General features: G+C 28.8%; 1 protein-coding gene across 2 annotated transcripts in view; it reads left to right on the forward strand.

Moving 5' to 3' along the window:
• LOC107446988 (receptor-type guanylate cyclase Gyc76C) overlaps nucleotides 1–13,050 on the forward strand; it is a 223,867-nt gene that overhangs the window by 163,530 nt on the left and 47,287 nt on the right. For both annotated transcript variants that reach the window (XM_043041318.3, XM_087159811.1), the window contains exons 7-10: nucleotides 2,294–2,475; nucleotides 7,036–7,129; nucleotides 9,580–9,658; nucleotides 12,523–12,625. In XM_043041318.3, coding sequence (XP_042897252.1) covers nucleotides 2,294–2,475; nucleotides 7,036–7,129; nucleotides 9,580–9,658; nucleotides 12,523–12,625 — 458 coding nt within the window. The remainder of the gene's footprint in view (nucleotides 1–2,293; nucleotides 2,476–7,035; nucleotides 7,130–9,579; nucleotides 9,659–12,522; nucleotides 12,626–13,050) is intronic.

A 13,050-nucleotide genomic window follows, 5' to 3' on the forward strand; every position in this document is an offset into this window, starting at 1 on the left:
GAATTTAACATATTATTTTATGTTTACATATATATGCATAAAAAAAAGAAGGAGAAAAAATTCTGATAATTAACTTAGAAATACATATATTTTAATAACCATCATTAAAATATTATAACTGAATGGAAGTTAATTATTGAGGATTAATTTAATTCCACTATTACGATAATACTTCGAAAGGACTCTCATAGACAAAAGACTTATTCTCGAATGGAAAGTTTGTGGAAGTTCTGCGAACCATCTTCATTGGCTTATATCTATAGACGAAAGAAATTCTCAGTGATTAATACAGTTGATTGAATATTCGAGCCTAAAGGAGTCTTTAGAAAACGACTTCTCCTATTAAAGCAATAAATTGTGCTAAATTTAGCTTCTTTTGGCTTTCTAATCACGTTCGTTGTTAGGAGTCTTCATTTTTTACAAGAATTTAGTTTGTCATAAAGAACAAGCTTATTTTTTTCCTTTTTATACACGTAGTTATATTTCTTAACGTTATTAGATCTTTTTTTTTCTGTTTGCGGCGATCTTATTGATTAGGCCTAATTATAATTCTATCTCCTGACAGTTATTGGAATAAAGTACTAATAAGGTTAATGAGAAACTCATAAAGCACTAAAAGTTTGCCTTTCGAGCATTTCAAGTTGGAATTTATCTCACAGTAATAGCAAAGAAATAGAGAGAGTGGTAAGTAAGGTGCTGTTACATTTGACTATTATAGACTGTTGGAAATTACAGAACCATATAATCGTACTTCTTGGAACTTGAATTTACGATATTAAAGTACAACTTCAACTGAAATATGGTGAACTAATTAATGAAATCCTTTATTAAGTTAGCAGCAAATTTGAGCTGTATCGTGCATTTGAATTACGTCATTAAAATTGAACTCATTTTTCTGAGAGTGTTATTTAGATCAATCTTTCATATTATTATTTTGAAGATAAAATTACAGTGAATGTTTTTAAAAAAACTAGAATTTTAATTTACAAATTAATAGGGAGCATGCATTAAGTGAGAAGATTGTCCTCAAACTTATCTCTTGCATGCCAATGATTCAAAAATGGAACATGGCCTTTGAGTTTGAATTTAACGAGAAATTAAAAACCGAATAATATTATTTTACATGCATTTAAAATTTACAAATAGAAGTAATTTTTATATTTAGATTGGTTCTATTTCCATGTTTTTTTTAATGTTCTCTTAGTCTTAGAGTTTTAGTCCTTGAGTCGTAGAAATTCAATGTAATTTGTAAATTATTAACCAGCTTGTAATTTAATTCAACAAAAATCCAATTCTCTCAAATATATATATATATATATATATATATATATATATATATATATATATATATATATATATATATATATATATATATATATATATATATATATATATATATATATATATATATATATATATATTTCGTTGGGAGATCTGTTAGGTATCAAAGTCAAAAGTCAAAATATTAGTTTAAAACCAAATGATCCATTCTAGAAACATAAGCTCTATTTTTAGATTTCAAATGATTCATTAAGCTATGTTGTTCAATCAGTATTATGACAGTTATTATTAATTACGATTTGTATTCTGACTGTTATTATTATAATATTATCAAAGATTTGTTTAGGTTCTAAAATTTGTTTAGGTTTGTCAGGTTTAGGTTCACGTGGATTTTTACGTGACTGTAGGTAAGTGTAAAATATGGAGTGTACAAAGTAATACTTAAAAAGAGCTAGAGCCTGATGAACCTAGAGTTTTAATTGTTACGGAAAATATTCATGAAATAATTTGCTGCCTATAATGCCCTTTTATGATAGTAGGATATTGTTTCTGAAAATTTATTGAAGTATTTTGAAAGCAAATGAAATACTAGACTCAAGTGCAAAAGGTTCAATTACATTTGTAAAATCGAATAAGAAAGTTATGTTTCATGATTTAAAAAGCCGGAAAAAATTTTTTAAAGATTTCATGAACACATGAATTGATTATGCTCCTAATTGATGTATTTTGAAGAAAACTTTTGTAAACATTAAAGTTGTTTTCTCAAAACAATATCATACTCGCAGACTCCGTGACTCTTTTTGTTTTCCTCTGTCAAATTTTATTTTAATTAATGGCATTAATAATTTTGTTAATTTTATTAGCTAATTAAAGAAAGTAATGATAGAATAATTTTATAATTTTATTAATTTATAAATAAAAATAATAATATTGAAGAGTAATAAATTTTCATCAGCATTAGAATTATAGCATAATACCGGGTGATAATTATAGAAAAATTGTTATTTCTCAGGTGTGACTGGAGCATGGATGCATATTGACACTAATGGAGACGTCGAAGGCAACTACACAGTTCTCGCTTTGCAACAAGCTCCACCAAATCTAACTCTAAAGGGTATTGGACGTGGAAAGAATCTTTCTCATCTTATGCTGCCTATGGCCATATTTCAATATGATGGTGGAACAGGTGAATCGGTAAAAAACATTAATCAATTCATTAAATTAATAGTCCCAAGAAACTGCAATGGTAAGAGATTACTTGATTAATTCATTCACTTCAAAAATATACCAATTGGAAATTACAGTAGACAAGTTTCAAGCGCTCAAAAACAGGCTGCCATTTCCAAGACTTGATGGACGTTTGTTTCTTGCTTGAAGAAACAAAAGCGATTTGAAAAATAAAACGTAAAGTTGAAAGCGAAAAAAGGTTAAAATAAAGGTGAGAAACAAAACTAGAAAAACCACAGTTATGAAGAAAGAAAAAGTTGAAAATCAGGACAAGAAAAACCACAGTGGTTTGAGAGGGGTTGAGAAACTAAGAAGATAAGAAGAAAATACTCCAGTTTCTCACCACCTCTCCATAGAGCGGGAAAAATCATTTTGCCCTTTTAGATCACCGTGGTTTTTCTTGTTCAGATGTTCATCTTTTTCTCTCTTGGCTACAGTGTTTTTTTTTCTCACTTTTATTTTTCCAATTTAGTTAGAAACTTTAAGCTCTTGTTATTCACGCCTGGATAGTTTTGAAAATGGGTGCCTATTTTTGAGAGCTTGAAAATTTTCAACTGTTATTTCTAATTTCTACATTTTTGAAACAAATGAAGTTTTGAATCAAGTAATTTATCGATCCTGTTAAATTACCATTAATCTGTAGAATAAGATTTAAAAATCTTCAGTAAAATTGAAATTTTACATTAAACTTACAAGGTAGGTAAAGCGCCTAAAGTGTCATTTAAAAAATTGAAAATGCTTTTATCGACACGATTACTTTTTCTCAATTTCAAAAGCTAATTAATGTTTAAAATGTATCCTAATAAAATATGTACTCATGAAACTATACCAACAGTCAATTTACCAATATAAAAATATTCACATGAATTTTAACCGCACCACATATAATATAATATTCAAAGATGTCTCAAAAAATGGTGGTCCAATTTTTAAAAAAATAAAAAAGTTCCATTTCGAAATTTCAAAACTGCTTGATGAAATACCGAAAAATTAAAATATTTTGATACATTGGTATTTGTTCTATAGTCATCATCGACAAATATAAAAAACACTGAAAAAGCCCGCTTTGCCCTACAAGGGGCCTAAGGCGGGTAAGCCGTTCGGGCAAAGCGGGTAAGCACCGTAGATTTTACAAATACAAGCGCATATTAATTTTCGTAAACATTAATAATGAAACCTTTATCACACGTATAATAAACGTTAAAAATAACATTTAAATAACAATTTTAGACTTATTTTATCAGTCTCAAATTATGATTTGTTATTCTTGACATAGTTCGCAAAAATAAGACCCTCTTCCTGAATCAGTTGTGCAAGAAGCTTGATGAGCCCAGTCTTTACAATCTCCACATTCAATCCAATCTTCTAGCGGTGGGTCCTCATAAGGTCCCCCACAAACAAGACAAAAATACTCTTTTACAATTTTTTTCTATGAAGCTCTTTGTTTTTTAGTTTTACTTGGTTTACTTGTCGAAGGAAGATTTTTTTAATTTTTTTGAACAGCAGCATTGTTACTAAGACGTTTTTTCTTTTCTTCCTTTTCTATTTGCATGTTTTTAAATGGTGAACTTGTTAATACTTCAGCTCTTTGAGTTTTACTTTTACGACTAGTTTTGTTCTGAGTAGGTTTTGGTAGCGGTCTAATATCCAAAGGCTTCAAATGAGGTGTCAATGGCTCTTCTACTGGCTGAAATGAATTGTCACTAGTTGTCGTAGAACATGAAGGATCATCTTCAACAGCTAGATTATACGAAGTTTCTCCGCTTGTGCGTCGTAGCGAAATCCTTGAAGCTTGAGAGTAATTGTGATCCACGTTTTCAAATACAGATGTAGAAGTAGAGCAATCAGAATTATTAGAAAGACGACCAGCATCAGTAGATTGGATCTGCGATGGGCTATCGTTGGTGTTTTCAATAACTTCAGCCCTGTCTGTCAGACTAGCTGGCCAAAAGTCAGCATCACTAAATATGTATCGGTTCGTGGACCATATTCCTGAGGATTTAAATCCTTGAACAGCATTTTGTGCACTAGCTGCTTTTGAATATGCTTTTCCAACAAGTGAAGCTATGTCGTACTGAGTAATTATTCTACCTACAGGACTTCGTTGAAAAGTAGAAACTTCTTGTTCAAAGTAAGTTTTGAACGGTCCATAAACGCAACGGTCCAGAGGTTGCATGCGATGAGTTGTATGAGGAGGCAACGATACAGAAATTACATTATTTTTTCTAGCATATTCAAGGGTCTCAATATATTTGTGAGATTCATATACCCGCTTTGAGGATAGGGCAAAGCGGGTATCTACTCGTTTTGCCCTACCCGCTTTGCCCAAAATCATATTTTTTACTAAAAAAGTTATTACCTTAAATAAAATAAAAATTTAAAATAACTGAACATCGTAGTTTATAGGGGAATAGTGTTAGAATAATATAATAATATTGACAATAAAAAAATAAGCCGACTTTCGACTAGCCACAAGTTACATATCTTGAGTTTTTTTAATAAATTTATTAATTTTTTTATTTTGTGCTTGGTTACGCCATGTCGCTTTACTTCTGCTCCGCTGGGACTGATTGAAACTCGTGAGTATTCGGGTAATCACGGCATACTTAGATATCGGCGCTTGCGCGCCATGCGGCGGGATACGAATGCCTACCCACTTTAGGCGACCTACCCGCTTTAGGCTACCCTCCCCTGTGTTAAATATAGTAAAAATGAGGAAAAAAAACTTGATTTTATCCACTTTTGCAGCTACCCCAGCAATTTTTCATTTAGTACTCACTCCCCTTTGACTGGTACATGGTTAGGTCTCGTTAGACATTTCTTCTCACTTAATCGAAAAATATGAGTTCAAGATCTATCTTTTACTTTTCCAGTCTCACGACAGCCCTGGTCAGACCCTGCTCTTCTTCCTGGTACCTTCTCCCAGGCCTCTCTTTTTTCGGCCATGGTCTTCCAACTAATTACTTTTACAATGACGAGATTCTTTTCTAGACGCTCAACCCATCTGAGGTTGGATCGGCCCTTAGCTCTAGTTCCTGAGGGCCTGCTTAAGAATATTTTTTATGTTGGACGTTCGTTGTTTATATTGATAACATAGCCAGTTCATTTAATTCTTTGGATTTTTATGTATTTGATGACATCGGGTTCTTTGCAGACACAATAACGTTCTAAATTTAAGCGTTTGTTCCATAAGCCATCAACTCGTATTGCTTCTAAAATAGCTCTTATTATCCACCGCTCTAACTTTCTTAGAGCAATTTCATCTTTTTGCGCATTGTTCAAATTTCTAATACTTATATGAGTATATGTCGTATTAGACATTTATAAATTACATCAAGATCTATAATTATAATATTTATAAAATATAATGAGCTTTGTTTATTTAATATACTCAAAAAGGATTATTTCTCACATTTTAGATATTAGTTACTAAAAACATTATTTGATTTTTAAAAAAATAATTCATCTCGATTGTCAGGAGTTTTTGAAAGATTAGATTATTAAAATCATATTTTTACAATAGAAACTAAAACCATCGTTTTCCTTATAAGAGTTATTGCTGAAATATACAACCATTAAATAAGCAACCATTAAGTAAATTCTTATATAACCATTTTTTCCGAGAAATTTCTAACAGTGTATTGTCAAAAAGAAATATTCAATAATATTTTGAATTATATATATTAATTATATTAATATATAATTATATTAATATTTAATATATTAATATTATATACATAATAGTATAACAATCCAATGTACTACGAAATAGGGGAATTCCGGTTCTTCATCATAATTAACACTGCAGAAGAACCTATTTTTGGAAATGTCACCTAATGGTGCTTTCCTATTATGAACTGTTTAGAAACAATTCATAATAGGGATGCCCCCTTAGTGACGTATGACAACATTTTCTGACATTGGTTCCTATGCAGTTTTAATCATTGATTATCTTTCTAACTACCCTAGAAGTTGGTAGCAATATTTTTGTAGGCCCCTTTCATATATAACGTTTATAAACGTGTTTATTTAAGCAAAAAATAGACTGCATTTGAAAAAACTGTCGCTAGGAGAGAGATACAGGTTGAAGACTTATAACCGACCTAGGCCATTTTATGGTCGCACCTAGTTACTATTAATGTTGCTTCAGAGGTACAATTCCGAATTTAGGAAGAAAAATAGCGTTTAAGAGTGTTAGCTTTCTCAACAGTATAACTTATTTTACCATCATTAAACAAATTGTCGTCACTTTAAGTATTTTCAATGGGGTAAAAATCACACTCTCATCTTATGACCGTACTTGGCTATCGGTTACCTGGTTACTATTACTGTAGCTTAGCTCTAGCCACGTGATAATTCGACTTTTGGACAAAGTAAATAAATGATAAGGATCAACAATTCCTCACCAAGACATGACAGGAAGGTGGTATGACAAGGCCATAAAATCTGCCACTTTTGGAACAAACAACGTATTCAAATTTGCACGTTATAATGCAGTATTTGCTTACTTTTGTTTTACTTTACTAGGTGTTCACTTTATTGGATGTCGATATACATTGGGAAGCACCTTTAGATGAACCTCCGTGCGGTTTCAATGGAAAAGGATGCTATGATCCACCAAGTAATAATCTCATTTTTGGCATAAATAAATAGCTTAAAGAAAGCATTAAAATTATTATTTTTTTATGCTAGGAAACTAATTTTTTGTGTGTTAGTTCTGCATGTAGAAAATATTTTATGTAAACTAAAATAAGAAAATTCTAGGCAATAACAATTATAATAATGAAATAAGATTCGCTTTTAATTATATCCAACTAAAAAAAGTTGCTTGGGCCATAAAATTTTAAAAACAAATTTTTTTATTTATCTATTTGGGTCACGAATTAGGAAGAATAAGCAAATGTCACTTAAAAGGATTTCAAAAATACACGTTGTCGTAAAAAAGTTTACGCACACAGTTTTCATAAAATTTTATAAGAAGAATGCCTTTAGTTAAAAGAAATAGACTAAAAAATATAAATAATAAAAATACTTGTGCAAGTTGAATTTAAATTAAATGTAATACCTATATAACTAATACTAGCATTACCTTTATCAACTGTTCTCTGAAGATAATTTTTTCTGAAATTTTTACATGCTAGTTAAATATTTGTAGTTCCCAATAAAATAAATAAATAAATATCAAAATATTTTTTTTAAAAAAACTTTCAGCATTTTATCTCAAAATCAGCATTAATTGTTTTTAAAATTTTATGGCCCAAATTTTATTAAGATTTTCATGAGTTTATAATAGATTATTAAAAAATTATTGTACTTCTTGAAATGAAATCTTAACTATTAATTTTCTTTAGAAAATGTAGCATTCATTTGCTATCATTTATTTAGCGCATAATTAGTTTACATTTTAATTTCAAACATATCGATGAAGTCACCTAAGAGAAATTGAACAAGTAACATATTTCTAAATTTTTAAAAAGAAATAAATATATGGATAAGTTTAATATGTTAATTACATAGTAAGATTTGCTAAAAAATTACTTATCACATTTGAAGCTAATAACATCTGAATATTAATTTATCTAATAATATTAAAATTATATGTATTTTAAGTGCAAGCTTATAAAAGCCTAAAAACAACTCAGTCACAGTTACGATCTGGTTAAAAGTCTTTATAATCAAATCACGTATAAGATGAGGTGAAGGTTATATTTGACTAGGGCTGAGTGATTAGGAGTTGACATATTTAATGGATGTTTTAGAGACGTTATAAATAAATTTATGTAAGAGTTAAAAAATATTTTAACTTAAATGAATATCTATAAAATTATGTACAGTTATTATATTTTATTAGTTATTATGTTATATTATTATAATATTATGTTATTATTGTTAAAAAAATATGTTTTGTTTTTAAATTAATGTTCAAATTGCTATTAAAACAACTTCATAAATCCTTTCTTTTTCACGAAAAAAATATTTATGCATTGAGCAATAAATTATGAAGATATTATAGAGAAAGTTTAAACTACAATTCACTAATTTTATAAATTGTAAAATTATAATTAAAAAAAATATTCTTTAAAGCTATTTATAATTTTACTATTTATTTTTTAAAATTTTAAACAGTTGGTAATTTTTCCGTTCATTAAGGTAACAGTTTACCAAAAATTCTGGTTTTCAAAACTACAGTTCTTATTATTACACAATTAGTAAAAAAATACGAAACTGAAAAATAAATTTAACCGAAAAAGTGGTTTTTTAGTTCATGTTCACTTTGATAAGATTTATAAGATAATTAAGGGATCAACAATATCACCCGTTAACTACCACGATGATAAATGATACGAAGTGTTGTGGTTATTAGAAATAAAAATTGCTTTGATGAAATATGTAAAAGATCACTATCTGTAAAAGATGTTCTGGAAATCTGTTGAAGATTTTTATTTAAAGAAGTTTTTATAGTAAGAAAAGTGAATCTTACTGCTAAGTAAGTAGTACGCTCTACTTTTTTGAAGTTTTGTTTAAATTTTTTTCCTAAATAAATCAAAATTATAAAATTATAGAAATAAGATTTAAACATTTATAGGTGATATTTTTAGGATTACTTTTAAGGACTTCTAAGTATTCATAATTAAAAAAAATTTAGTTGATAGCTAATTGGAAATTTAAATTTGAAAGAAAAGTTTTATTCAATAAAATTTTGTCAAAAACTTGGGGTTCTAAGTAATTTCTTTTGTTAGGGGCCCCTTAGAAAAAAAATATTGAAAGAGTCTTGCATATTGTTTTTCCCCAGGATCCTTCTAAGTTTTGCGACTTTTCAGCGTAAAGCCTCGTAGACACAAAAATTTTTCACTCTAAATAATTTCTTGCATTTTAGAAAATATTTTTGTCTCTGATTTTTAAAAATTTATAGTATAATTACATTTTAATATTGTTATTAAATGAAGAAAAAATATGCATAATTTGTAGGTTGCAATATTTTGACTCACGGCTACTGTTATTAATCTGATATATTCAGTGATTTTTAATTAAGAATTTTGTTTATTTTATAAATTTTTTTTTATCAAACAGGTCACATTAGAGAAATTTTCACTGGTGTATTAGCATTCATCCTACTTGTTGTTTGCGTAGCTAGCTGGATTATGTATAAGTAAGTGTTGGTAGTTTAATTTTTATAAAGTTATAATTACAAATATAGTCAAATTTGAATTTTTTTAATAAATTATTTTTAAACTACTTTAAATACATTTTAATTTTAATATTTAGTTTTAATTTTTTCTAAAAATCAATAAAAATGAAATCAGTAAAAACTACCAGATTTTATTTGCGGACCAAATATTTGTCTCGGGTTTGAAGAAATATCTCTCTATGGTAGATACATCAAAATGATATATCTACCTTAACTTATAAGTAAAGTGCGTCTTAAGTGTGTTCAACAGCAGTTCGTAATAATTTCAATAACAAAGTATATTAATTCTAAATCTTTCCAAATTGCATTGTTTAAAATGTTTAAGTGTGTTGAACCGCAATATTGTGCAAAGCTAACTGTGTTAAGCGTAAATTTAATATGGTGCTAAGATTTACCATATTATTGTGCATGATTTCACTTTATCATGGTTTATCGTAAATGGTTTAATTGGATTGTAGCTAATTTGCCTCACATTATGATTCAAGGTGTAATCAATTTTTCTTAAAAATTAATAAAAAAGCATCTAGATAAAACACCTTATTTTAATTTCATTAATTATTTTAGAACTAGTTTTAAATAAATATACAGTGCGCAGGAAATGCACCACCCTGAATAACTTTATAAAATACGACTCTTTCAAAACTTCAATTTCTCAGAAACTATTTAGCCTATTTCGCTCAATTTTTGTATTCTGCCGTATAAAATTTTATTCTTTAAAATGATATGCAAAAGTTTTGTACCTTACTAGTCAAAACATTTTCGACTTTTATTGAATAAAATAATAAAAGAAAATAATAAATACTTATTAAATGTTATGATTTGCATTAAATTATCTTCGGCTGAACAAATTTTATAATTGTGTGCAAAAATTTCCCAGATTTCGATTACTCCCTATATTTTGGAATCAAAAATCCGAATCCGTCGAAAAAAATGTTTTGTTATTCAGATAAAGTTTGTTTTGGTCTCTAACTTCGTAACTTAAAATACCGTCGGGAGTAACTAATTAGCATATTTGAGGTCACTTTCTATAACCATTAAATTTGATAGAACGTGATGATCTGATCAGTTGATCAAAATTTATTCAGAGTGGTCCATTTTTTTGCGCATTGTGCATCACAAATCAACTAGCGACGAAATAAAAAAAAAAATTATCTCTACACTGGGTGATTCAGTTTAACGATTACAAAACTGCAGGAGGTAGGGCACACCATAAAATATAAGAATTGCATATCAACCCATAGCCGGAAATTTTTATCTTATATCGTTTGAGACGCTACCCTAATATGAACTCCCTGTTCGTATGCCTTACTGTTGTTGCATTTATTTATGCAAATTTTCTTTATTTTATGTTTTCTTATAATAAGTTTTGAAAATTGTGTTAAAAGTAACTGTTTTCTCAGTGAATTCTCATTAATCATTGTTTTATAGTTATTAAATAATATCGCAACTAACTTGAATAGCTCGCCAAGTTAGTACCAAATCATCTTACTCAAATATCAAATGCTCAATTCTACTCAAATGATCTTATTTCTGATTGCAAATTGATTGAAATTTTAAACATTAATCATAAGAAAATAAAAGCATGAAATTATGATAACATAAATCTATATTTTTCCCAGCTCAAAGGCCCACGAGCAATAAAAAGAAAGCGCCCCTAGTGGCGAACGATAACATTTCGGACCAGCTGCTATGTGATTCTTATGATATACTCAATTCTTATGATATGCCTTCTCCTCCAAGTTTGTTACCACTGTACTTAATCACCATACATAATATAGTCGCAACAAACATGTAACCCTTTCGTTACGAGAGCCGTATTTAGTCTGTATCCACGTGATGCCCTGCGTGTACGAGCGTCGCATTTAGCCGGCGTCAGCGTGATATCGTTCTATTACTGGTCCAATGTTCTTCAAACTACCACTGGCCCTTAATCTATACTGACCTTAACCTATTAACATAACTGGTCCAATCTTCTTCAAACTGTCACTGGCCCTTAACCTATCAACATAACTGGTCCAATCTTATTTAAACTGCTACTGGTCCACAACCTATATTGACTCTATGGTATTAACAAAATATCTCTTTGACTTATAATGGATTAATACTATCAAAAGTATATTCTGAATGCGCTTAATATGTTTCGTAAGTAAGAAAAATATTTTCCTTCGATTATAGATAGTAGGAAAAAAAATCAAAATTAATAATGCGTTGCTTGCAGTGCAAACTACACGAGACGAGAATTTAAGTATAAGTGTAAAAACTGTAATGTATCAAACGTTGATTTAAAATTTATCATAAAGAATAAAAATTACTGACATATTTTGGAATTATCCCAAATTGCATTTTTATTTATAATGCTTGCAAAGTTTCCAAACATCACCTCATATCTACAAATATCTTAACATCAGTCTACCGACATGCTACGTGATCACTTTTTTACGCGGTGCTCTGTTCAGTGGCATCAATAAATCGAAGTGGAATGCCGTTATGAATGAGGTTAAGAAAGTAGTAAGTGATGGGAATAAATAAAACGTATGCAAACCTGCTTTTTTTCCCTACATACGGAAAAATTAATTACAGTTTTTTAAAAGTCATTATTGAATTTTTTAAAAGTATTTAGTTTTTTTTTAAAATTTTAATATTAATTATTACTGTTATTAATTATTATTATTGTTAATTGTTAAATATTATTATCAATGTTATTGCTAACTATTATTGATTTTTATTAATATTAATTATTACTATAAGTATTATTATTAATATTGAATATTTTTATATTAATTTATATCAATTTGTATTATTATTATTTTGCATTAAAATTTCAGAAAATGGAAGTATGAGCAAGAAATTTGTGGTTTACTTTGGAAAATTCCTTTGGAGGATATTCAGCGATATGGTTCAACTGGAATTTTATCAGCAGGAAGCAAAGTAAAGGAATACAAACTTACTATTAATTTCTAAACTCGATTTATTAACTAAATTTATAAGGTGGTACTGCCTTATAGTTTATCTTCAAAGCTGTTCAACAACCTTAACAACTTAAAATCAATAAGTTGATAGCTATTTAAAAATTACCTCAAGAATAACGGACTTTATAAATATTACGTTTTGGCAACTTAGGACTCACTTCTAATCAACAAAAGTAAGTCAATCACAAATGTCCCCCCACGCTTAGGCAAGAAAGTCGCAATATCCTCTCCCTGTTACCCGTTTTAACTTCACCTTCGAACATTAGGAATGAATAAAAAAAACATAAAACTTTGATTTTTTTTATATCCGTCGTTGAACAGCCGACCCAGTTTTGGATTTACGACTACTTATGTTCAACTCCGTTGCCTTCTAATTTTTGAACC

Source organism: Parasteatoda tepidariorum, chromosome 3 (genome assembly GCF_982258835.1).
Source record: "Parasteatoda tepidariorum strain Cologne lab strain chromosome 3, Ptep-v5.0, whole genome shotgun sequence".
Taxonomy (NCBI): Eukaryota; Metazoa; Arthropoda; class Arachnida; order Araneae; family Theridiidae; genus Parasteatoda; species Parasteatoda tepidariorum.